This window comes from Zosterops lateralis (genome assembly GCF_965231275.1).
Source record: "Zosterops lateralis genome assembly, chromosome: 33".
Lineage (NCBI taxonomy): Eukaryota > Metazoa > Chordata > Aves > Passeriformes > Zosteropidae > Zosterops > Zosterops lateralis.
This window is the reverse complement of record NC_139793.1, coordinates 2471311-2495800: the sequence shown is the minus strand read 5'-3', so window position 1 is coordinate 2495800 and position 24490 is coordinate 2471311. Positions and strand designations below refer to the sequence as shown.

The 24490-nt window shown below is 55.0% G+C and overlaps 1 protein-coding gene across 1 annotated transcript; it reads left to right on the top strand.

Moving 5' to 3' along the window:
- The first annotated feature begins 193 nt into the window (after positions 1-193).
- G6PD (glucose-6-phosphate dehydrogenase) lies at positions 194-18733 on the top strand. Its single transcript, XM_083881243.1, has 14 exons — positions 194-214; positions 1130-1278; positions 2133-2170; positions 3334-3442; positions 3965-4182; positions 4986-5141; positions 5220-5345; positions 5434-5527; positions 6053-6239; positions 10123-10358; positions 11388-11464; positions 12386-12478; positions 12954-13019; positions 16598-18733. The coding sequence occupies exons 2-14, from the start codon at positions 1135-1137 to the stop codon at positions 16602-16604; spliced, it is 1551 nt and encodes a 516-aa protein (XP_083737369.1). The 5' UTR covers positions 194-214; positions 1130-1134; the 3' UTR covers positions 16605-18733.
- The last annotated feature ends 5757 nt before the right edge of the window (positions 18734-24490 follow it).

The following is a 24490-nucleotide window of genomic DNA, read 5'->3' as shown; positions in this document are numbered from 1 at the left end:
GCTGATTGGTCAGTCAGTGAAAAGTCTCGGCGGTGATTGGTGGATAAGGGAATAAGGGCGTGCCCAAGGGCGCGGCCTCAGTGAGGGGCATGGGGACCCGCGCGAGCGTGGGGGAGGCGGCGCGCGAGCGGCCGGGGCGGGAAGGTGCGGGAGAACCGGGAAACGGGAAAACCCAAATTCGGGGGATTCGTGAGGAGATCTGGGCTCTGGGACGGTCCGGGGGTCCATGGGGGCCTGGGGGGGAGCGTCGGGGGGAAACTGGAGAGGGCTGAGGGGAGATGTGGGGGGCTCTAGGGCGGAAATGGGGGGGGAATTTGGGGTCTGCGGGGGGTTTGGGGGGATTGAGGAGGATTGGGTGCGGGGAGGGTGGAAATTTGGGGTTTGGGGGTGTCGAGGGGTCCGGGAGGGTCTGGGGAGGTTCTGAGGAGGGGGATGAGGGGGAATTGATGGGCGGTGGAGGCGGAAATTGGGAAAATTGGGAGATTTGGGGAGATTTGGGTGGAATTGGGGGATCAGGGATGGGATGGGGGGTTATGGGGGGGCGGGAGGAAATTGGGGGGGGTGAGGAGAGAAATTATGAGGGGCTGGGGGGCTGAGGGGGGAAATGGGGAGATTTGGGGGATTTAGGGGATCGGGGGGGAATTTGGGGTTTGGGGGGCACCGAGGTGTGGGGGGTTAGAGGGATTTGGGGTCCCGGGGGGGTATCCGGGCGGGCTGGGGCCGGTTCGGAGGGGACAATGGGGGGAGGGCGTGTCCCCATCACCCAAATCCCCAAATCCTGCCCCCCCAGGTGCCAAATCCCGCCCCCCAACTCCCCAACCCCACCCGGGTGCCCATCCCTGCCCCAAACACAGCCCGGCCCGCCCCCAGGTGCCCCCCAATTTCCAAATCCTGCTCCTCAGGTGCCCAACCCCGCCCCAAATCTCCCAAATCCCAACCCCCAAGTGCCAGCCCGCCCCCCCAAGTGCCCACCCCTCCCTCCAGGTGCCCGTTCCTGCCCCACAACCCCTCAAATCCTGCCCTGGGGTGCCCAAACCTGCTCCTCTGCTCCCCAAATCCTGCCCGGGGTGCCCGATCCGGCCCCACAAGTGCCCGATCCGGCCCCACGAGTGCCCGATCCGGCCCCCAGGAGCGATGCCGGGCCCGGGTGAGGAGGCGCCGGGCGCCGGCGGGGAGCTGAGCCGCTCGCAGGTGTGCGGGATGCTCCGGCAGGAGCTGAGCCGGGACGGAGCCTTTCTCCAGGGCCACCCCCATGTCCTCGTCATCCTCGGCGCCTCCGTGAGTGGGGACGGGGATCTGGGGGGGAATAAAGGGATTTTGGGGGGATTGGAGGTGTTGGAGAGGGGAATGAAGGGGGTTAGGGGCAGAAATTTGGGGCTTGGATGGCAGAATAAAGGGGTTTGGGGAGGAATCGGGGGGAATTGAGGGGCTGGAAGTGGGATGAAGGGGTTTAGGGGGGAATTGGGGGGACTGGGGGGAATAAAGGGGTTAAGGGGGGAAATTTGGATCATGTGGGGAATAAAGGAGTTTGGGGGATATTGGGGGGCTGGAAAAGGGAATTGTGGGGTTGGAGGGGGAAAGAAATTTGGGGCTTATGGGGTGGAATAAAGGGGTTTAGGGGGAATATTGGGGAGCTGGAGGAGAGAATTGGGGGGCTGGAGGGGGGAACTAAGGGATTTGGGGGGAAATGGGGAGCTGGTGGAAAGAATGAAAAAACTGGGGGGAATTGGAGGGCTGGAGGGGGGAATGAAGGGGTTTGGGGGGAAAATGGGGGGATTCGGGGGCAGGGAGGGGTTATTTGGGGTCACTGGGTGATGGGGGAGGGGCGGCCACACCCGATGCCCCCGGGGGGTGGGGGAGGGGAAGGGGAAGAAGTTGGGGTGCCCCGCCCGCCCCTCCCCCCCCAGGTCACCCCCTGGGGCCAGGGCGGGGCCGCCCCTCCCCCACCCGAACCCCAACTTCCTCCTCCGCCCCTCCCCCACCTCGTTACCCAACGCCCCTTAATTAAACCCGGGGGGGAGGGGCGGTGGGGCTGACTCAGCACATTCCAGGGGTGGGGGAGGGGCGGGGCGGGGCCAGCACTAGGTGCGGCCCTGGCCCCTCCCCCACCCCTGATGGCCCCTCCCCCACAGGGTGACCTGGCCAGGAAGAAGATTTACCCCACGATCTGGTACGGGGACACCTGGGGGCATCTGGGGACAACGGGGACACCTGGGGACAGCGGGGACACCTGGGGACACCTGGGGACAGCAGGATCACCTGGGGACTGCAAGGACACCAGTGGGGACATGAAGGGGACAGCAGGGGCATCTGGGGACAGCGAGGACACCTGGGGGACAACAAGGACACCTGGGGACAGTGGGGACACCTGGGGACAGTGAGGACACCACAGGAACAATGGGAACAATGGCGTCACCAAGGCCACCTGTGTTTGACCTGTCACCATGGTCCCCAGGGTCACCAATGGCCCCAGGGCCACCAAGGTCCACTCCCTGTCCCCAGGGTCACTGAGGCCATTGATGTGCCCCCAACTCTGAGGCCATGAGGGTCACCAGGGCTCTCAATGCCCCTCCCATCCCCAGGGTCACCAGGGACACTCTTGTCACCAGGGCCATCATGTCCCCAAGGCCACCAATGTCCCCCCCCACCTGTCCCCAGGGTCATCAGGGTCACTGATATCATCAGGGCCTCCAGGGCCACTCTAGGGTCACTGCTGTCCCCAGGGCCAGCAGGGCCACCAATGTCAGTCACTGCTGTCCCCAGTGCCACCAGTCAGCAGTGCTGTCATTGTCTGCTGTCCCCAGTGTCGCCACAGCTGTGTGTCCCTGTTGTCCCTGGGTTCACTTGTGTCACCAGCTGGCACCAGTGTCCCCAGGGCTCCCAATGTCCCCTGGATGACTCTGGTGTTCCCCCTTCCTCTCTTTGCTGCTTCTGTCCCTTGTGTGTCACTTGTTCCTGTGTCACCTGTCCCTGTGTTACCTCTCCCGGGGTGACATGAGGACAGGAGCCACCATTACCAGTGTCACCACCCTGAGAGGGGGCGGTGACGCTGTTGTCACCTCAGGGCTGATGTCCCCAGAGGGGGGTGGTGACAGTGCTGTGGGTGTCCCCGGGGGATTTGGTGACAGTGTCCCCACAGGTGGCTGTCCTGCTCCCCGGTGGCTGCTGTCCCTGGGGGTGGCCTGGTGACAGTGCTGGGGGCGTGCCAGGGGGTTGGTGACACAGGTGACAGTCTGTGGCTGTTCTGGGACAGGCACCCCCCGATGTCAGTGTCCCTGGGTGGGTTAGGGGACACAGGGGACACAGGACACAGGTGACAATGCCGTCCCCCAGGTGGCTGTTCCGGGACGGGCTCCTCCCCGATGCCACGCGCGTGGTCGGCTTTGCCCGCTCGCCCCTCACCGTGGAGCTCATCCGGGAGCAGACCCTGCCCTACCTCAAGGTGACAGCGCTGTCCTCACCTGTCCCCTCCTAACCCCTCCTGGCCTCACCTGTGCCCTTCTGTCTCCACCTGTCTTCTCTGTCCCCTCCTGACGTCACCTGGACTCTCCTGGCCCCACATGTCCCCAGGTGACCCCCAAGGACAAGCTCTGCCTGGCCTTGTGTCCCCGTGTCCCCTCACCTGTCCCTGCCTGTCACAGATGACCCCCGAGGACCCTCCCTGTGTTCCCTGTCTCACCTGTCCTGTGTCCTGGTCTGTCCCCACAGGTGACCCCCGAGGACAGGCCCCACCTGGCTGAGTTCCTGTCTCACCTGTTCCCTGTCCCTTGTCTCACCTGTCCTTGTCTGTCTCCTGTCTCACCTCTAGCTGTGTGTCCCCACAGGTGACCCCCAAGGACGGGCCCTGCCTTCCTGGGTTCCTGTCTCTGTCTCACCTGTCCCCATGTGTCCCCACAGGTGACCCCTGAGGATGGGCCCTGTGTCCCCTGTCTCACCTGTCCTGTGTCCTGGTCTGTCCCCACAGGTGACCCCCGAGGATGGGCCCCGCCTGGCTGAGTTCCTGTCCCTGCAGAGTTTTGTGAGGGGTCAGTACGGGGACGAGGCCTCGTTCCGGGCGCTGGACGCTCACCTGAGGTCCCTGCCCGGGGGGGACCACGCCCACCGGCTCTTCTACCTGGCCCTGCCCCCCAGCGTGTACACACCTGTCACACAGCACCTGAGGGCCCTGTGCATGGGGCAGGGGTGAGTGGGGACATGGGGACAGCATGGGGACAGCATGGGGACAGCATGGGGACATGGGGACACAGCTGTGACACAGCACCTGAGGGCCCTGTGCATGGGGCAGGGGTGAGTGGGGACATGGGGACAGCATGGGGACATGGGGACACAGCTGTGACACAGCACCTGAGGGCTCTGTGCATGGGGCAGGGGTGAGTGGGGACATGGGGGACACCCAGGGATGGGACACACAGGGTGGGTGACTGCAGGAGACACAGGTTGGGTTGTCACCTCCCATCTCCCTGCTGTGTCCACCATATCCACATCCCCATGTCCTCCTGTCTGTGCACATTCCCATGTCCCTCATTTCCCATGTCCCTTGTGTCCCCATGTCCCTTGTGTGTCCTTATGCCCTTGTGTACCTCCACACCTCCTGTATCCCTGTGTGTCACCATGTCCCCATGTGTCTTCATGTCCCCCCATGTCCCCATGTGTCCCTGTGTGCTCACATGTCCCTGTGTCCCCCCATGTCTCCCATATTTCCTGTCACTCATATTCCCCTGTGTCCCCACATCCCTATGTCTCATGTCCCCCCACGTGTCCCTGTGTGCTCATGTGTCCCTGTGTCCTCATGTCCCCACATGTCTCCGTGTCTCTACATCCCTTATGTCCCACGTGTCCCCATGTCTCTCCATGTTCCTTGTGTGCCCCTATGTCCCATGTCCCCTGAGTCTCTGCATGCTCCTCCATGTCCCTGTCCCTCGTGTCCCCATATTCCCCCGTGTCCCCCTGTCCCTGCCCTCACGTGCCCATCTCCCTGTCCCCAGGTGGAACCGTGTGATCGTGGAGAAGCCGTTTGGGCGGGACCTGGGCTCGTCAGAGGAGCTGTCGGCGCACCTGAGCGCGCTGTTCCGCGAGGAGCAGATCTACCGCATGGACCACTACCTGGGCAAGGAGATGGTGCAGAGCCTCATGGTGCTGCGGTGTGTTGGGGACACGGGAGGGCACAGGGGACACGGGGGGGGGACACGGGGACACACCCTAACCCTCACCCACCCCAGGTTTGGCAACCGCATCTTCGGGCCCATCTGGAATCGCGACAACGTCGCCTGCGTGGTGCTCACCTTCAAGGAGCCCTTCGGCACCGAGGGCCGCGGCGGATACTTTGATGACTTCGGCATCATCCGGTGAGGATGGACGTTCCCCGGTGTCCCCGTGTCCCCTCTGCGTCCCCCCCATGTCCCCCGACCCCGTGGCAGCGCCGGCTCCCCACAGGGACGTGATGCAGAACCACCTTCTGCAGCTGCTCTGCCTCGTGGCCATGGAGAAGCCGGCGTCCACCGACCCCGATGACGTCCGCGATGAGAAGGTGAGGACAGCAGGGACACCGGGGTGTCACTAAGGTGTCCCCACCCCCTGACACTGCACTGGTCACTGAGCTTTATGTCTCCATGGTCACATCATGGTCATGGCCACAAGGACCATCCCCACAAGGACCAACCCAGTTGGCCCCAGGGTTGTGTCTCTCTGTGGCCACATCCCCCCACCCCAGTCATGTCCCACCACTGTGTTCTTGATGGTGGCCCACAAAACCACATTGCCCGTGACGACATTCTCACTGACCATTTCCCCAATCACGTCCTATCATCCTGTTATTGATGGTGGACCCCAATGCCGCGACTTGTGTGGCCACGTCCCAAACCACGTGCTATCACCACCTTCTTGTTGATGATCCCCCAAAACCACATCCCCTAATGGCCACATCCCTCACACCCCCATCCCATTGCCTGTTCTTACTGGTGGCCCCCCCATAACCATGTCTTCAACAAGTCCCACCCTGTGGTCTCATTGGAGTCCCCGTAAGTCCCTCACCTGTCCCTCACCTGTCCCCCAGGTGAAGGTGCTCAAGTGCATCAGCCCAGTGGAGCTGCAAGACGTGGTGCTGGGCCAGTACGTGGGCAACCCTGAGGGCCCCCCCGAGGCACAGAAGGGCTACCTGGATGACCCCACGGTGCCCGCCGGCTCCACCACGCCCACCTTCGCCACCGCGGTGCTGCGCGTGGCCAACGAGCGCTGGGACGGTGAGAGGGCATGATAGTGATGATGGGGATGGCTGTGATGGTGATGGTTGCCATGGTGATGACACTTGTGTTTGTGATGATGATGATGATGATGGTGATGATGATAAGAATGACCATGATGATAGCAGTTGCCATGGTGATGACATTCATGGCTGTGATGGTGATGAGGAGGTGGTCGTGGAGATGGTGCTGGTGATGGTGATAATGGTGGCCATGGAGATGGTGCTGGTTATGGTGGTTGTGAGATGGTGATGGTGATGATGATGATGATGGTGCTGGTGGCCACAGAAACGGTGCTGATGATGGTGGCGGTGATGGTGTCCATGGAGATGGTGCTGATGATGGTGATGACATTGGTGCCATGGAGATGGCGCTGATGATGGAGCTGATGATGGTGGCCGTGGAGATGCTGTTGCTGCTGCTGCTGCTGGTTGTGGAAATGGTGCTGTTGATAGTGACGATGATCATGCTGGCCATGGAGATGGTACTAATGGTGGTGATGGCCACAATGGTGAAATTGATGACCAGGGGATGACAGAGGTGTTGACTGTGATGATGGTGATGGTTGGAATGATGGAGATGATGAGCAATGGTGATACTTGTGGTGATGATGATGGTGGTGATGACAATGCCGATGGTGTCCCAGGTGTGCCATTAGTGCTGCACTGGGGGAACACACTGGATGAGTGGTGGTGAGGTTGGGTGATGAGGATTGTGATGACATTTATGGATGATGATGGTGACAACGGTGACAATGTTGATGGATGTTGATGACTTTGACAATGTTGGTGGTGACGTTGTTGACAATGGTGATGGATGTTGATGATGTGAATGATGACGATGACAACAGTGGATGGATGTTGATGGTAATGATGGTGTTGGATGTTGACGACATTGATTTTGGTGGGTGTTGTGGTTGTGGTGACGTTGACAATGTGGATGATGACAGCGTTGGTGGCAGTGTTGTGGGTGATGATGGATGTTGATGATGATGATGACGACGATGACAATTTTGATGATGACACTGATGACAATGATGACAATGGTGATGGTGATGGTAACGGTGATGGATGTTGATGATGATGATGAAAATCACAATGATGACGACAATGTTGATAGATGTTGATGGGTGTTGACTGATGATGTTGACAATGTTGGTGATGCTGTTGCTGCTGATGACAGTGTAGATGAGATGATGTGACTGATGACAATGACGAAGATAATGATATTAATGTTGAGGATGCCAGTGTCAATAACATTGACAATGATGACAATGTTGGCGATGACAGTGACAACAATGACCATGATGACAACCCCTCAGCTGTCCCCTCCCTGCTGCACTGCAGGAAGGAACTGAGATGGTGATGATGACAATGATGACAATGACAATGATGGTGTTGACGGATGTTGATGATGACAATGGCAATGCCACTGTCCCCAGATGTCCCCTCTGTCCTGTGCTGCAGAAAGGTGCTGAACGAGCACAAGGCCAAGGTGTGGCTGCAGCGATGGGGGATGATGTTGATGATGACAAAGGTGATGTTGATGTTAACAGTGATGATGACAATGACAAGATGGCAATGACAGTGGTGATGTTGATGAATGTTAATGATAGATGATGATGATGTCAATGATGACAATGACAATGATGGCAATGATGTCACTGTCCCCAGGTGTCCCGTTCATGCTGTGCTGCTGGAAGGCACCGGGATGTTGATGGATGGTGATTAGGTGATGATGTTGATGGGTGTTGATGATGATGGTGATGTCAATCATGACAATGATGACAATGACAATGATGACAATGACAGTGTCACTGTCCCCAGGCATCCCATTCATGATGCGCTGTGGGAAGGCGCTGGGATGGTGATGGATGGTGATGGATGGTGATGATGTTGATGGATGTTGATGATGATGTCAGCGATGACATTGACAATGATGACAATCATGATGTTGAGGATTACAATGACAATGATGACAACAACAATGCCAGTGTCCCCAGGGACAGGTGGGACATAGTGGGAAGAGCACAGTCCCATTTATGTTGCGCTGCTGGGATGTTGATTGATGGTGATGATCTTGACAATGTTGATGGATGTTGATGATGATGTCAATGATGACATTGACAGTGATGACAACGATGATGCTGATGATGACAATGATGACAATGACAGTGCCACTGCCATCACAGACAGACATCCTGTTCATGCTGCACTGTGGGAAGGTGCTGGGATGTTGATGACAGTGATGTCAGTGATGACAACGATGATATTGACGATGACAATGCCAATGATGCCACTGTCCCCAGGCAACCCGCTTGTGTTGCACTGCAGGAAGGCGCTGGGATGTTGATGGATGGTGATATTGGCGATATTGATGGATGTTGAGGATGTCAACAGTGACATTGACAATGATAAGAATGATGTTGATGATGACAATGACAATGATGACAATGGCAGTGCCACTGTCCCCAGACATCCTGTTTATGCCATGCTGCAGGAACTACTGGGATGTTGATGGATGGTGATGTTGACGATGTTGATGGATGTTGATGATGTCAATGATGACATTGACAATGACAACAATAATGATGTTGATGATGACAATGATGACAATGACAATGCCACTGTCCCCAGATGTCCCATTCGTGCTGCACTGCTGGGATGGTGATGGATGATGATGATGATGCCAGTGATGACAGTGACCATGATGACAACGATGATGTTTGTGATGACAATGACAATGATGACAATGACAATGCCACTGTCCCCAGGTGTCCCATTCATGCTGCACTGCTGGGATGTTGATGGATGTTGATGATGTCAATGATAACAATGATGATGTCAATGATGACAATGACAGTGCCACTGTCCCCAGACATCCCATTCAGGCTATGCTGTGGGAAGGTGCTGGGATGTTGATGGATGGTGATGTTGACAGATGCTGATGGATGTTGATGATGTCCATGATGACACTGACAATGATAACAGTGATGACATTGATGATGACAATGACAGTGCCACTGTCCCCAAGTGTCCTGTTCATGCTGCACTGCTGGGATGTTGATGGATGGTGACGATGTTGACAGTGTTGATGGATGTTGATGATAATGTCAATGATGACAATGATGATTGTTGATGATGACAATGATGACCATGACAGTGCCACTGTCCCCAGACATCCTGTTCATGCTGCACTGCGGGAAGGCGCTGGGATGTTGATGGATGTTGATGACAGTGATGTCAGTGATGACAGCGATGATGCTGATGATGCCAACGATGTCCCCAGGTGTCCCATTTGTGCTGCTCTGCTGGGATGGTTATGGATGGTTGATGATGTTGATGGATGTTGATGATGATGGCAGGGATGACATTGACCACAATGACAACAATGATGTTGATAATGACATTGACAATGACAACAATGATGATTGTTGATGATGACAATGACAATGATGACAATGACAGTGGCCAAGTCCCCAGACATCCCTTTCAGGCTGCCCTGCAGGAAGGGACTGGGATATTGATGGATGTTGATGACAGTGATGTCATGTCAGTGATGACAGCGATGATATTGACAATGACAATGATGCCACTGTCCCCAGGTGTCTTGTTCATGCTGCATTGCTGGGATGTTGATGGATGGTGATGATGTTGATGGATGTTAATGATGATATTGATAATGATGATGTTGATGATGACAACGATGACAACGACAGTGCCACTGTCCCCAGGTGTCCTGTTCATGCTGCACTGCTGGGATGTTGATGGATGGTGATGGTGTTGATGATGTTGATGGATGGTGATGATGTCAGTGATGACATTGACAATGATTCCAGTGATTTTATTGATGATGACAATGCCAACGATGTCACTGTCCCCAGGCGTGCCGTTCGTGCTGCGCTGCGGGAAGGCGCTGAACGAGCGCAAGGCCGAGGTGCGGCTGCAGTTCCGGGAGGTGCCCGGGGACATCTTCGCTCAGCAGTGCAAGCGCAACGAGCTGGTGGTGCGTGTGCAGCCCCGCGAGGCCGTCTACGCCAAACTCAACACCAAGAAACCCGGGATGTTCCTGCGGCCAGAGGAGTCCGAGCTCGACCTCACCTACGGCAGCCGCTACAAGGTACCCGGAACGGGCTGGGGACACGGGAACGGGGACACGGGAATGGGGACACGGGAATGGGGACACGGGAATGGGGACATGGGAACGGGGACATGGGAACGGGGACACGGGAATGGGGACACGGGAATGGGGACACGGGAATGGGGACATGGGAATGGGGACACGGGAACGGGGACACGGGAACGGGGACACGGGAATGGGGACACGGGAACGGGGACATGGGAATGGGGACACGGGAACGGGGACACGGGAACGGGGACACGGGAATAGGGACATGGGAATGGGGACACGGGAATGGGGGTGGGGACACAGGAACGGGGACATGGAAGTGGGGACATGGAAGTGGGGACATGGGAACGGGGACATGAGAACAGGGACATGAGAACAGGGACATGAGAATGGGGACACAGGAATGGGGCTAGGGACACAGAAATGGGGGTTGGGACACAGAAATGGCATTTGGGGACACAAAAATGGAGCACTGAGACCCAAAAATGGGGTATAGGGACCCAAAAATGGAGTTTTGAGACATGAAAATGGAGAATCAAGACCCAAAATGGGGTTTGGGGACAGAAAAATGAAGTTTGAGGACCCAAAAATCAAACATTAGGACCCAAAAATGGGGGTTGGGGTCATGAAAATGGAGCATTGAGATCCAAAATGGGTTTGCAGACCCAGAAACAGGGCTGGAACCTCAAAATCACAACAATCACAACATTGAGACTCAAAACTGTAGTGTTGAGACCAAAAGTGGAACATTGAGACCCCAAAATTGGGGGTGGACACCTCACATCTCAGGGGGGTCCCCACACCTGGAGGGGTTTCCAAAACCCACCTGGGTCCCCCCAAATCCCAGGTGTTCCCCTCACACCTGGGGCCACCTCAAATCCAGAGGAGCCCCCAAAATCGCCAAAAGCCACACCTGGCAGGGTCCCCCCCAAAGCCCAAGTGTCCCCCCACACCTGGGGGGTGTCCCCCACACCTGGGGATGCCCCCAGACCCCCCCCAGACCACCCTGGTGTCCCCCAGGATGTGAAGCTGCCGGACGCCTACGAGAGGCTGCTGCTGGACGTCATCTGCGGGAACCAAATGCACTTTGTGCGCAGGTGAGAGGGGACAGGTGACACCTGGGGACTGGGGGGCCATGGTGGGGACAGGTGGGACACAGCACAGATGGGACTGGGGAGAGGTGGGACATGGAGACAGGTGGGACATGGGACAGGTGGGATGTGGTGGGGATAGGTGGGGCACAGGGACAGGTGAAACCTGGGGACAGGGAGGACATGGTGGGGACAGATGGGATGCAGCGACAGGTGAGACAGGGGACAGGTGAGGCATCAAGACAGATGGGACATAGTGGGGAGGGCACAGGTAGGACACAGGGCCAGGTGGGACATTGGGACTGGTGGGACATTGGGATAGGTGGAACATGGTGAGGACAGGTGGAACAGAAGGAGACAGGTGGGAGGGACATGGGGACAGGTGGGACACAGGCGACACCTGGGGACAGGTGGGACTGAGGGAAACAGGTAGGACAAAGGCACAGGTGATACCATGGGCACAGGTGAGACCTGGGGCAGCAAGGGCACAGGTGGGACATAGAGGGCAGGTGAGACAGGGGTGGGGGGACCAGCACAGCTGGGACCAGTTTGGAGGAGCTGAAGAGTCTGTAGGGGACAGGTGGGACATGAGGGGACAGGTGACTCCAGTTTGGGGAGGGCCAGTGGGACCAGTTTAGGGGGACAGGTGGGATTAGTCTGGGGGGACAGATGGGATTTGGGAGGGGTAGGTGAGGCCAGGTTAGGGGGGATTTTGAGGGGGGGAAGATGGGACCAGTTTGGAGGAGCAGATTGATTGGTTTGAGGGGGTCAGGTGATTTTGGGGGGTACAGGTGGGACCAGTTTGGGAGCCCAGGTGAGCACTGGGGTTGCCCAGGTAAGCCTAGGGAGGGCCCAGGTGAGCCCAGGTGAGGTTTGGGGCAGTTTTGGGGTCCCCCAGCTCAGTTTTGGGGTGTCTTCCCCCTGCAGTGACGAGCTGCGTGAGGCCTGGCGCATCTTCACCCCCCTCCTGCACGAGATCGAGCAGCGCCGCGAGCCCCCCATCCCCTACCCCTATGGCAGGTGAGAGAGGGGGCACCTGGGGGGTGCTATGGGCTGGTTTGGGGGGCCTGGGGGCACCTGGGGGGGCTGAGGAGTACCTGGGGGGAAACCTGGGAGGGCAGAGGGGGGGTACCTGGTGCAGGAATTTGGGGGTCTGGGGGACACCCCTGAGGGGGAGGGGCTGGTCCCAGGGGTCCTGTTGCGGATTTGGGGGGATCCCAGGGGAGATCACTGGGGCTTTGGGTTGTCCCGGGGATTTGGGGGCTCCCAGGGGTCCCACTGGGGATTTGGGGGGATCCCAGGTGTCCCACTGGGGATTTGGGTTGTCCCGGGGATTTGGAGGCTCCCAGGGGTCCCACTGGGGATTTGGGGGGATCCCAGGGGGTCTCACTGGGGATTTGGGTTGTCCCGGGGATCTGGGGGGATCCCAGGGGTCCCACTGGGGATTGGGGGGTCCCGGGGCTCCCCCTTGACCCCGTGTCCCCCCCTTTCCCAGCCGGGGCCCCCCCGAGGCGGACGAGCTGCTGCGGCGGGCGGGGTTCCTGTACGAGGGCACCTATCGGTGGGTGCCGCCCCCCGCCCACCCCTGACCCGCGGCTGGACCCCCGGACCCAGGGGGGGACCCTCGCAGGGGCCCCTCCAAAAACACTCCAGGGCTCTGGGCGGGGGGTTGGTGCCCCATGGGACCCCCCCTGCCTCATAATCCCCTCAATGCTACTCCATAGACCCCTCAATCCTGACCCATTGTACCCCCCCTTCTGCCCCCAACACACTCCAGCCCCCCAAAAACACTCCTGGGCTGGGGATGACCCCATAACCCCCCCCGCCCCATAGAGCCCCCAGCTTTGCCCCATAGACCCCCCTGGGCCCCCCAACCGCCGCAGCTGGGACCAAAGCTCCCCCACCCTCCAATCAAGTTCCCAAAACATAATTACCCCTCCTCCTTCCCCCGGGAGCAATTAATGCTTAACGCCAATCATTTAATCAATTAACTCGCCATTAACCAGGACCAATTAAACCCACCTTTGGCTAATTGATTACCACCAGCACCTTCTAATTGCCCCCAGGCACTTATAGGGCAGACCCGCCCCCCATGGCACTGATGGGGCAGGACCCCAACACTTGGGGGGGGTCAGGAGCCCCTGGACCCCCAAAGGGGGCGGGGCTGAGGCGCAGGGGCGGGATTTGTGCTAATGAGAAGGGGGTTTATCCTAATGAGGAAGGGGTTTATCCTAATGAGGAATGGGGTTTATGCTAATGAGAAAAGGGTTTATGCTAATGAAGAAGGGGTTTATGCTCATGAGGAATGGGGTTTATGCTAATGAGGAAGGGGTTTATGCTAATGAGGAATGGAGTTTATGCTAATGAGGAATGGGGTTTATGCTTATGAGGAATGGGTTTATGCTAATGAGGAATGGAGTTTATGCTAATGAGAAAGTGTTGCCATTGCCAAGGCACCGCTGAAGGGGCGGGGCCAGCAGGCCAGTAGCCAATCCGGAGGCAGCATAGTGGGAGGGGGTGGAGCTGGAGTATAAGGGGCGGAGCCACAGCCGAAGGGGGCGTGGCCTTACCAGAGCCCTGATGTCGCTGCTGTCACCTGAGCACTGGCTGGGGGGACAGGCACAGGCGTGGGGACACCAGGGCTGGTGGCACTGTCTGCACTGTCCCTGCAGCCTCTCCCCCAGCCGCTGAGGGGGCAGCAGCTCCGAGCCACCCCCTGATGGCACCAAGGGGGACACTGCGGGGGGCCGTGGGGGCTGGTGTGACACTGCGGGGCCTCAGGGGGCCCAGGAGAGCCGAGGGAGGGGATGGAACCTCTTTGAACCAGGTGTGAGCCCTGACAGAGCTGGGCCTGACTGAACCCAGGTGCCACAGGGAGCTGCCGGAGCTCAGGGTGGAGCCCAGGCCCCAGGGGGACACAGCTGGGCCCCGTGGGAGCCAGGAGAGCTTGGTGACACAATGGACACTGATGGACACAGAAGGGCCAGAAGGAGCCCAGGAGAGCAGAGTGAGGTGATGGCACCTCACAGCACCAAGGCTGCAGAATGTGACAGAGGGGCCTCAGGAGCTCAGGAGAGCACTGTGAGGCCCTGGACCAACACAGCACCAAGGTTCCCCTGTGACCTGACTGAACCTCCTGCAAGCAAGGGACCATTTTCTCCTGTGCACGGCACTGGTGAGGCTGCACCTCGAGTGCCGTGTCCAGTTCTGAGTGTCTCAGTTTAGGAAGGACATTGAGTGCTGTGTCCAGTTTAGGAAGGACATTGAGTGCTGTGTCCAGCTCTGGCCCCTCAGTTTAGAATGGACGTTGAGGTGCTCGAGTGTGTCCAGAGGAGGCCCCGAGGCTGGTGAGGGGCTTGGGACACAAGCCCTGTGAGGAATGGCTGATGGAGCTGGGGTTGTTTATCCTGGAGAAGAGGAGGCTCAGGGGAGGACTCATCATTCTCTACAACTCCCTGACAGGTGACTGTAGCCAGGTGAAGGTCGGGCTCTTCTCCCAGGCAGCCACTGGCAGAAGGAGAGGACACAGCCTTAAGCATTGCCAGGGAAAGTTGAGACTGAACATCAGGAAAAGATTCTTCACTGAAAGAGTGATTGGGCACCGGAATCGCCTGCCCAGGGAGGAGGTAGAGTCCCCATCCATGGATGTGTTAAAAAAAGAATAGACAAGGTACTTGTCCCAGTTTGAAAGACAGGAGTTTGCCACAGGAGGCGGGAACCTCCTTTGAAATAGAGAATGTGACCCCCTTCTCTCCAAATTATTATAACTTTGAAATTCAGGGGCTTTCAGGCAAAGATATGGTAAAAGGAATAACAGTTCTTTACTAATCTGTGTAACAAGGCAAAGCCACATGGACCCCCTCATGCATCTGAAGGAGATCATTTTATTGTAGAAATCTCACCCTTTATATACCTTTCTTCTGTACCTGACATAACTGAAGCTAAACTGAGACCTAACAGAACTCAACAAAGGAAGGCACCTGTTGGCTGTCCCAGCTGCAGTGCCGCTGTCCACACGTTCTACCACCATCCAGTCACCCTTCTGCTCATACTCTGTCCATGTGTCTCTCCAGCCTCACTCCCCCTCTCTCCTCACTCCTCACTGCCTCTCATCCTTCAGCCGACTCCCAACCATCCAGCCTGCAGCTGTGCCTTTCCCATAGGGCCTTCCCCTGAGAACAAACCTTAAACACTTTTACAGTTATAAACCAAACCCTTCATCACCTCCCTCTTTTTTAATTAAGCAACAAAAACCTACTAGGAAAAACCCAAACAATTTCTAAGACATTAATAACAGCGGTAACAGCAATAACTATAGCAACCTTTCAAAAACTGATGTAGGCATATAACATTGTAACTATATACACATAGAATCAGGAGGGTGCCACAAAAGGCCTTACACACCGTGAGGGAATCCATTTAACTTGGTGGCCTGTAGAGACACAGGCATAACCTCTACCCCGTGTCAGTAAGTCCATTCTCCAGTCAGTAAGTCCTTTATCACCACAGGAGGTTTGGGATGAGTCTTTGTGTCAAAGGAATACTGCCTCTCACATGCCATTTGTCCTGTATCATCACAATTTAAAAAATTGAGATCATATAGGGCCTTGGCTTGTCTATTGTGAGGGCACTCCAATTCCCCCTTTTTTTGTTTTTCAAGCATGGTTTTTAAAGTTTCATGGGCACACTCTGCAATAGCTTGCCCTGTGGATGAGTGTGGAAGGGCTGTATGGTGAGACACTCCATTGCTGTAAGAAGTGAGGGTTTGCTCTGAGCTGTAGGCAGGCCCATTGTGTGTTTTGATGGTATGTGGAAAGCCTAGAGTGGCAAAACAGGTGAGCCAGTGCCAGATGGCATTGTGGGCCTTCTCTCCAGTGTGAGCAGTTGCCATAAGGAAACAGACTAAATGTTGATGGAAACATGAATGTATTTTAAACAACCGAAGTCTGGGAAGTGGATAACATCAGTTTGCCAAATTAAATTTGCTGTTAAACCTCGGGGGTTAGTTCCCTCTGCTTAAGGAGCAGGAGCAATCTCACAGCAGGAGGGACAAGATAGCAGAGTATCAGGAGCCTGTGAGGAAGTTAATTGAAATTGTTTATGAAGGGAACTGATGCTGTTTTACACCACAACCCACAGACTCTGAACTTCAGAAGGCTGAAAATGACACTTTTATTTTTGGGATGTGTCTCCCTTTTATACGGTTCTACACAGACCAATTTGATTGGTGAAACAAAGACAAACCTCTTCAATCACATTAGTCAGACCAGAGGGACATCAAGGAGAAGCCCCTCCTAGGAAAAAGAATGAAAACAATGTTACAACTACAAAAACATGTCTCTTGTTTACAGAAAATTCCCTGGGAAAGGAATTTCAGAAAACCAAAACATCTCAGGCATGAAACCAGGGCTACAGGGAATGAGCATTTTGATGGAAAAAATCGTGAGACAATTTAGCCTGTGCAAAGGTATTCAGTACCACACCTGCCATTCAGCGATGTTGTTACCCTCTGTCATAGGTCCAGGTAGATCGGAGTGGGAGTGAACATGCAATAAGTAGAAATCATGCTTCCAGCTGTTAATCGAAGTCCACAATGTTCTTAACTCTGTAAATAAGAGATAGTTATTAACATGCTTTAAATAGGAGGATTCCAAACAAAATACAACCTTGGCTGCATATGCAGAATCAGTTATGATGTTAAGTGGTTCCTGTGAAAACAACTGAAAAGCATTACGGATAGCAGCCAACTCTAAAATTTGTACAAAGGCATTCTTTAGCATTAATACCGTTTTATGGCACTGGACAGAGTCACCTCCATGCCAAATTGCTGCAGCTTTGTTGGTTTTGCCGGATGTAAACACTGTTGGTCCATTGACAGGATCATGCTACAGCAGTGCTTTGTATAGAGAGGGACATTACCCATTTCTGTCCATAAATGTTGTGAGAAATAATGGGTAGATAATTGTCCAGAGTAATCTGCGAGTGCAATTTGAAAGTTAGTGTCCTCTGATAGCAACCATGCCAGATTGTCTTTACTTGCAGGTATGTAGATGGTATGTGGATCCTGGCCATTGAGTGTTTGTAGTTGCTCTCTGCCTTTCCTAACTAAATATGAGAACATCTCATTAACTATGTCACAAGTAAGTGGTCACAAACACAGTGAGCAGTGCCCTTTTGCAATCTTCATTTGCATTTGTGAAAGGAGGCTGCTGCAGCAGGATAGCTCTGGCCTCATCACTGTCGACTTGTTGAGAGTGCAGCTTGCAGCCTGTCGAGGAATTGTACAAACGATTCTGCTGGACCCTGAAAAATCTTAGCAAAAGACATGTCAGAGTCAGTACCTGTTCCTGGGAGCTGCCCCAGGGCCTGCAGGGCTAAGTGAGCAATGGTATCATGCACGTCACACGGGTAGCCTGCCTGGGCTGTGGGGATTGTGAAAGCTCCCTCTCCAGTCAGCTGGAATTGCTGGAATTCTGTCCTGCAGCGCTTCTGCCTGAGCTGTACACAGTTCTCTGTAGTCAGTTAGCCAGACTGCAAACTGTCACTGTTAGAATCATCTTCATTATACTTTTCAGTCTTGGGGTGTGAGGACATCCGTGGTGCTGATGGATTCTTGGTAACTTAGGACATGATGGGAGGATGTGCTGCTTTCCTTTACTGGTGCCCTCAGTTCTTTAATAGTCCAGCTCTTGGTATGCCAGCTGTTGGTTTGGCACATTTATTACTGGGCTGGTAACAACTGCCAGGCCACCCTCCACCATGGTGGCCTCTCCCTGCATTTTTGCCATCACTGGACTACTGCACTGTCATTTTGGGCAGGGAGAGGGGCCACTGCCTGTTTACAATATGGGAACTCCACACATAAGAGAAAACAATGAACACAAAACATCTGAATCCTAAAGAGGCATCAACCATGATAAGCCAAACCTCCCACAGACAATGTGAGTGTGAGCAGGAGAGCTTGAGGATGTGTGGCACTTCACAGAACTGGCCCAGGGCATTGCCCTGGCACAGGGGCAGGGAAAATGTACTGGCCGTGTGCATGAGAGCATGGAGAAAGGCACTGGCCCAGGCAGCTGCTGCCATGTGGGCACAAGCTCTGCTGCCCAGGAGGGTCTCATAGTGCAGGGGGTTGCAGATGGACACGTAGCAGTTGTAGCACATGATGGTCAGGAGATAAAATTCTGTTGTAGCGCAGAAAACAACAAAAAAGACTTGAGCAGCACATCCTGCATAGGAGATGTGCCTGGTGTCCCAGAGGGAATTGTGCATGGCTTTGGGGACAGTGGTGAGGATGGAGCCCAGGTGGCTGAGGGCCAGGTTGAGCAGGAAGAAGAACATGGGGCTGTGCAGGTGGTGGCCGCAGGCTGCGGCACTGATGATGAGGCCCAGGAGAGCAGCCAGGGAGATGCCCAGGAAGAGGCAGAAGTGCAGGAGCTGCAGCTGCCATGTATCTGCCAATGCCAGCAGGAGGAAGTGGCTGATGGAGCTGCTGTTGGACGTTTTGAGCCTCTTGGTATGAAGGCACCTTCTCAGGAGAAAAAAAACAGTGACAAATTCCAGAGATTTCTCTGAGAAAAATGCGAAGCATTTCCCACAGACCATCCCTCTGCTACTCAGAATCACTTTTCTTTTGCGGGACTCTTGCCTTCATCTCTGTGGCTGGAGCTCTGCTTGGTGCTGGATGAGTGTCCTGTGAGGTTTTCTACCCACAGCTGCTGAGGAATCAGCCCAGCTCTGCAGCAGTGACTTCAGGGGAATTTTGGGAGTAGTAGACAGTGCTCTGGCTTCACATTTTCACTTGAAACTGGTCCTAGCAGAGAAGGGCTGGTCAGCACCTGCAATCCCAATGCTAAGCAAAGGCGATGGATGGGAAATTTGGATTTTCCAACAGTTCTTCCCCATCTACCTGAATGTTCTTGCATGTCAGAAACACTCAGCATTTCTACTGCAAAGAACAAAGGGAGTCCTGCAAGACGAGAGCATTGCCTGAGGCTCAGTGAGAGCTGCTCTATCCCCTCTGTCCCATCCCCAGATGCCTCATGGCTGCACCTTTCTTAGATGGAAAGTGATTGCCCTCCCATGTTACACTGAGAAGCCACCAGACCCTGCTGGGAGCAGAGATCCACTGCAGACCAGGAAATGTCTCACCCTTCCTCAAGGTCTCGGCACCCCACTTCCAGCCAAGGACACACACGGCTCAATCGACCAGGCCAGCACCAGCTCCTCCATCACAGCATCTCTGTGCTTCTTCGTGAGCCTTTCAGGGAACACAAAGATACTCGGGGCAGGTTTGCACCTTGCAGGGCCATTCACAGCCTGGAAGGACACCCAAGAAGGATGTACAGGGGATTGCATCTCAGTGAGGGAGAATCACTCATTTCCAATCAGCAAACAAAATTATTGCCCACAGCCCCACAGGGTAGAGGAAAGTTGGGAAATTTGTTCCCATGGACACGGCTGCAGAAAAGGACTGACAAAAATCAGTAGCTGACTGTGCAGCTGAAAATGCCAACTGCAAGGAGAATGAGTACAATAACTCAGTAACAACAGCAAAACCAGACAGGTGGAGGAGCAAGGAAACAAGGAGAGGGTGTGGCTGGGAGAGGTCAGGGCAGGGGCAGGCGGGCACTGGGGGCAGCATCACCCTCACCCAGCTGTGCCCCCTCCCAAAACCCCCAGTGCTGGCAGCTGCTCCCAGCCCTGTGCTCTGCAGAGGGAACTGGGTGTCTCCCCCACACAGCATTTCTGGTTATGGTTTCCCCTCATTCCATGATCTCTGCTGCCCGGGGTTTTTAGTCTAGGAAAGCTTTTTTTTTTTCCCCTGTCAGCACTCAGAGAATCCAGCACAACATCCCTGCACTCACCATGGCTCTCCAGGAAGCTGCCTGTTGGTGGAGGCTGGCTGGACACACCTCCCTGTTTGCATGTGGGAAAGGGCAGGGCACAACAACCTGGTGATGCTTGTGCTTCTGTCAGCAGAGAAGTTGCTGAAGGCACTTTCAGAGGCTTCAATCGGACCTGCTGGCCACTCCAAGTCACAGCTCAGGGTTCTCAGTGACTTGTTCAAAGAGAGCCCCTTTTGCATTTTCCCAATTCCCCAAGAACATGAAATTGAAATCACAGACTCAGGGAAGCTCCTTATCTTTATAGTGATCCCTCCCTTGATCTTTCCCTTGCAAAGTGCCCTCAGCAATGCTCTGGAGGTGATGTAGAGCTGGGAGAAGACCTGACCCACAGAGACCCTCCTGAAACCAGAAGTCCCCTCTCATTCCTGGCAGTGCTGGTGGCACATGAAGCTTCACAGCCTGCAGCCCTGCAGGGAGCCCACACGCCCTGTGCCTCTGGCAGGGCAGAAGCTGCAGGCTGGGGGCTGTGCCAGCTCTGGGACATCATTCCAGGCAGCTGCACTGCCCTGCAGGCAGACACTGACCCTGGCAGGGGCTGCCAAGCCCTGGCTCCAAGGGAGCTCTCCTGTGTACTCCCAGCCCAGACTGCCTTTCCCCTCTCTCTGCCTCCCACCAGATGGGCCAGTGGAGGCATCTCATCCTGGGTTTGTGTTCCCAGCATTTGAGGGACACCCAGTTTCCATCCCACACCTTCCACTAAGCCGCAGAAGGTGACTTTCCTCTTGCCTCTGTACGTGTGTGTGCCCAGAATGGACACCTGTGTGTGAGTGTATTCTCTCAACTGCCATGGGAATTAATGAGCACAGAAGGCAGGAATGAGCTGGTTACAGGTAAAAACCCAGGCACAAATTCCAGAGGTGGTCCCACATCTCCAGAAAAAGGTGCAGGTTCCTGTGGAGGATTGTAATTGTCTTGGCATTCCCTGGCCAGGCAAAGCAATGGGGTGCCAACAGCCTGAAGGAGTTTTGGACTTCTTGGATGGGCTTCTGGGTAGGCTGAGAAAGGTGACACTCAGTGGGACTTGGAGCTGACCAACAGGGAGGAGCTGGTCAGGAATGGGCTCAGCACTGTCCACCTTGGCTGTCACGACAATGAAATCGTGGGGTCTCAGATGCCAAAGGCAGTGAGCAAGGCCAGCAGCAGAGTGTGGGCCAGGGCACTCCAGAGGAGAAGAATTTGATGTACTGGGAGACAAGAGGTGCCATGGCAAAGGCACGTCTGAAGGCTGAAGGAGCTCAGGAAATCTTACAGATCTTGCAGGAAAGCCTCCTGCCAGGACAAGAAGGATCTCTCCAAATTCCCATGAAATTGGCATCCTTCTCCTGAGGCTGCTTGGCTGAACACACAGAACTCCAGGACAGAGAGGCAGCAAACAAGAGATGGAAACGGGGCAAGTTGCAAAGCAGGGGTTTAGCACACCTCACCCCAGGATGTACAGATGAAGCCAAAAGCAAAACTCTCAGGGGTTTGAGAGATGCTGGGAAGGGCAGAGGAAGCACCAGGAGCTGTCCAGGAATAGAAGGTCCTGCTGAACGAGTCACACCCATCCTGGAGCTCTGGCACAAGTGGGCACGGGGGCTGTGGCCTCCTGTGGGCATGTCAGCCCAGGAGATGGGTGTACACCTTCCTCTGGGAGGGACTGTGCCTGTCCATGACACGGCTCTAGACTGCAGAATCTCCTTGAAGCCAGGCTGATGAGCTAAATACGTCTGCATTAATGCAGGATTGGGTCTCCAAAATCCATTTGGTTTGAATTTGTCTCTTTAGGTTGAAACCTGTTCATTTTGACGACAGTCCTGAAGTCTCAACCTCATAGTTCAGGGATTAGGGGAAACCATCAGGATGTTCACATTGGCAAAATCTCTGAGTGTGCCAAGGTCCCTCTACACTCAGGGTCCCTCGTGCCAGCTGCTCAGGGGTGGGTGAGGATGGCTCATCCTGAGGTGCAGCTGCTAACGGGACCATGGAATGATGGAATCATAGAATGGCTTGTGGGGGGAAGGACCTTTAAAGGCCATTGAGCCCAACCAGCTGCTGGGGAGGAACATTTTCAACCAGAGCAAGCTGCTCAAATCCCTGTCCAGCATGGCTCTGGGTGTTTGCAAGGATGAGGCATCCAGCCCCTCCCTGGGCCTGTTCCTTGCTTTCACCACCCTCCATGTAAAAAATCTCTGCCTCATGGTGGGATCCCGTGGGTGACAGTGTGAGGAGCACAGGCCAGGGCAGCTCAGGGAGGGGAGAGGCTCATTTCATGGCACTGCTGGCCTGGGCAGAATCACCACGGCTCAGAAAGGCTGCAGGTGGGGCAAGGGAAGCCAAACCTGGGCCAGTGGTGAAAGAGCAAACAGGGCTGGGCTGAGTGCTTGAGAGAGGATGAGGAGGATGAGGAAAGAGGACTCACCATCCTTGCCTGCCCAGAGGGTCGTTCTGTCACTAGACAGACACAAAATGAAGGGCATGCACACAGTCCGTTGTCAGGGCAAAAAGAGGGAAGTTTATTTCTTGACCTTGATTTATATAGATTCTGGACAATGACCAAGGATTGGAGGATGAAGTTGCCACCTCTCCCACCCCACTGGTCAAACTAGAAGTCCATCAATTGTCCCTCCTCCATAGAGGAATGTAAACAGGAAGAACAGTTTACGAAATATTTTGTTTACATAATATCTGTGAGAAACTCCACTACAAAAATGCAAAAAAAATGAGAAAGATCAGGGCACCATCCTTCCCCAAGGGCTTTGAACCTGCCCACAGGTGTCTGAGCTCTTGGATCCCTTGGCCATGGCAGTGTCTGCCCCAGTGAGGGCTGTGAGGAGACAGGTTGTCCTCGTGGCACTGGGGCTGTGTCCCTGCAGCCCTGAGGACACTGGGCACGGTGACACTCTGTCCTTCCCTGGGCACTGCCCAGCACAGCCCAGGCTGCCTCCAGGGAGAGCCCCAGGCTCTGGGAGGGACAGGATCTGTCCCAGGGACTGGCATTCAGGCCTTGGCCCTTCTGCTCCATCAGACAAAGGGTTTGCCCAGTACCAGAGCCACCTGCCCAGTACCAGAGCCACCTGCCCAGTGCCTCTGCCTGCTGCAATCACAGCCCCAGTTCTCAGCTCTAACGAGGCCCTGGGGAGGCTTCATCAGAAAGAGCTTTCAGTGCCAACTCTCAGTGCTCCAAGACACTGGGGTTTTCTTCTGACTTGGATTTCTTGAGGGACTGCTGCTCTCTCCTCTCAGGATCTGAGGATCCGGGACTCAGAACACCAAATACACCCCGGGGCTCATTAAAAGGAAGAAAGGCTTAATGAGTTATTACCTTCCCCAGCCCCTTTGTCAAGTCTTCAACATTTGTACAGAAAATTAGAGAGATTTGAGGACTGGAGATGAAGATTCCAATGCCCCTTTGAAGAGGTGATAACAGCATTGTGCAGCTGACACTGATCGGGGTATCCTAAGGAGAACAAGACCAATGGAAAAACAATTCCTCATGGCCCAGCACAGGATGGACAACGCTGCCCATCACCTCCACCCCTGCCCACCTGGGCCCTGCCTCACTTTCTGTGACATGAGACTTGTCCACTGAGTTCTGCAGTGATGTTACAGCTCCTTTGCACCAACTTCCACCTCCTTTCACCCCAGATGTGGCTGCAAACAGGCACAGAAGGGTTTCTGCTAATTATAAAACAGAAAAGGTATAAATTAAAAATAATAATAACAAAAAGATCTCCCATAAAAACCCCAGAGTAAACCCACCAGCAACAAAATAAACAAACTAACAACCAGAAAACCCAAACTCCACCCAGCTCCAGAGGTGGAACATGATAAACAGTCAAACGCCACAAATGATTCCCACACCCTCCATGACCCTGCAGACAGTGCCCCTCGGGCAGGGAGGTGCTGCAGAGCCAGGCCAGCCTCCTGCCCTGCCCAGGGACCCCTCACAGCCCCATGGATTCCCTCCCAAAATGCCGAGTTCAGTTCTGACCCAGCATTAAGAAATCCAAGACTAAAACAGAAAGGTGATTCCAGAATCTTGCAAAATCCCACACAAGAACATTTTGCTATAAAATCACAAGTATTAACAAAAGCTGAGAAAGTCAATGACGTTAGAAAACAAGCTTCAAGTACTTGGGCT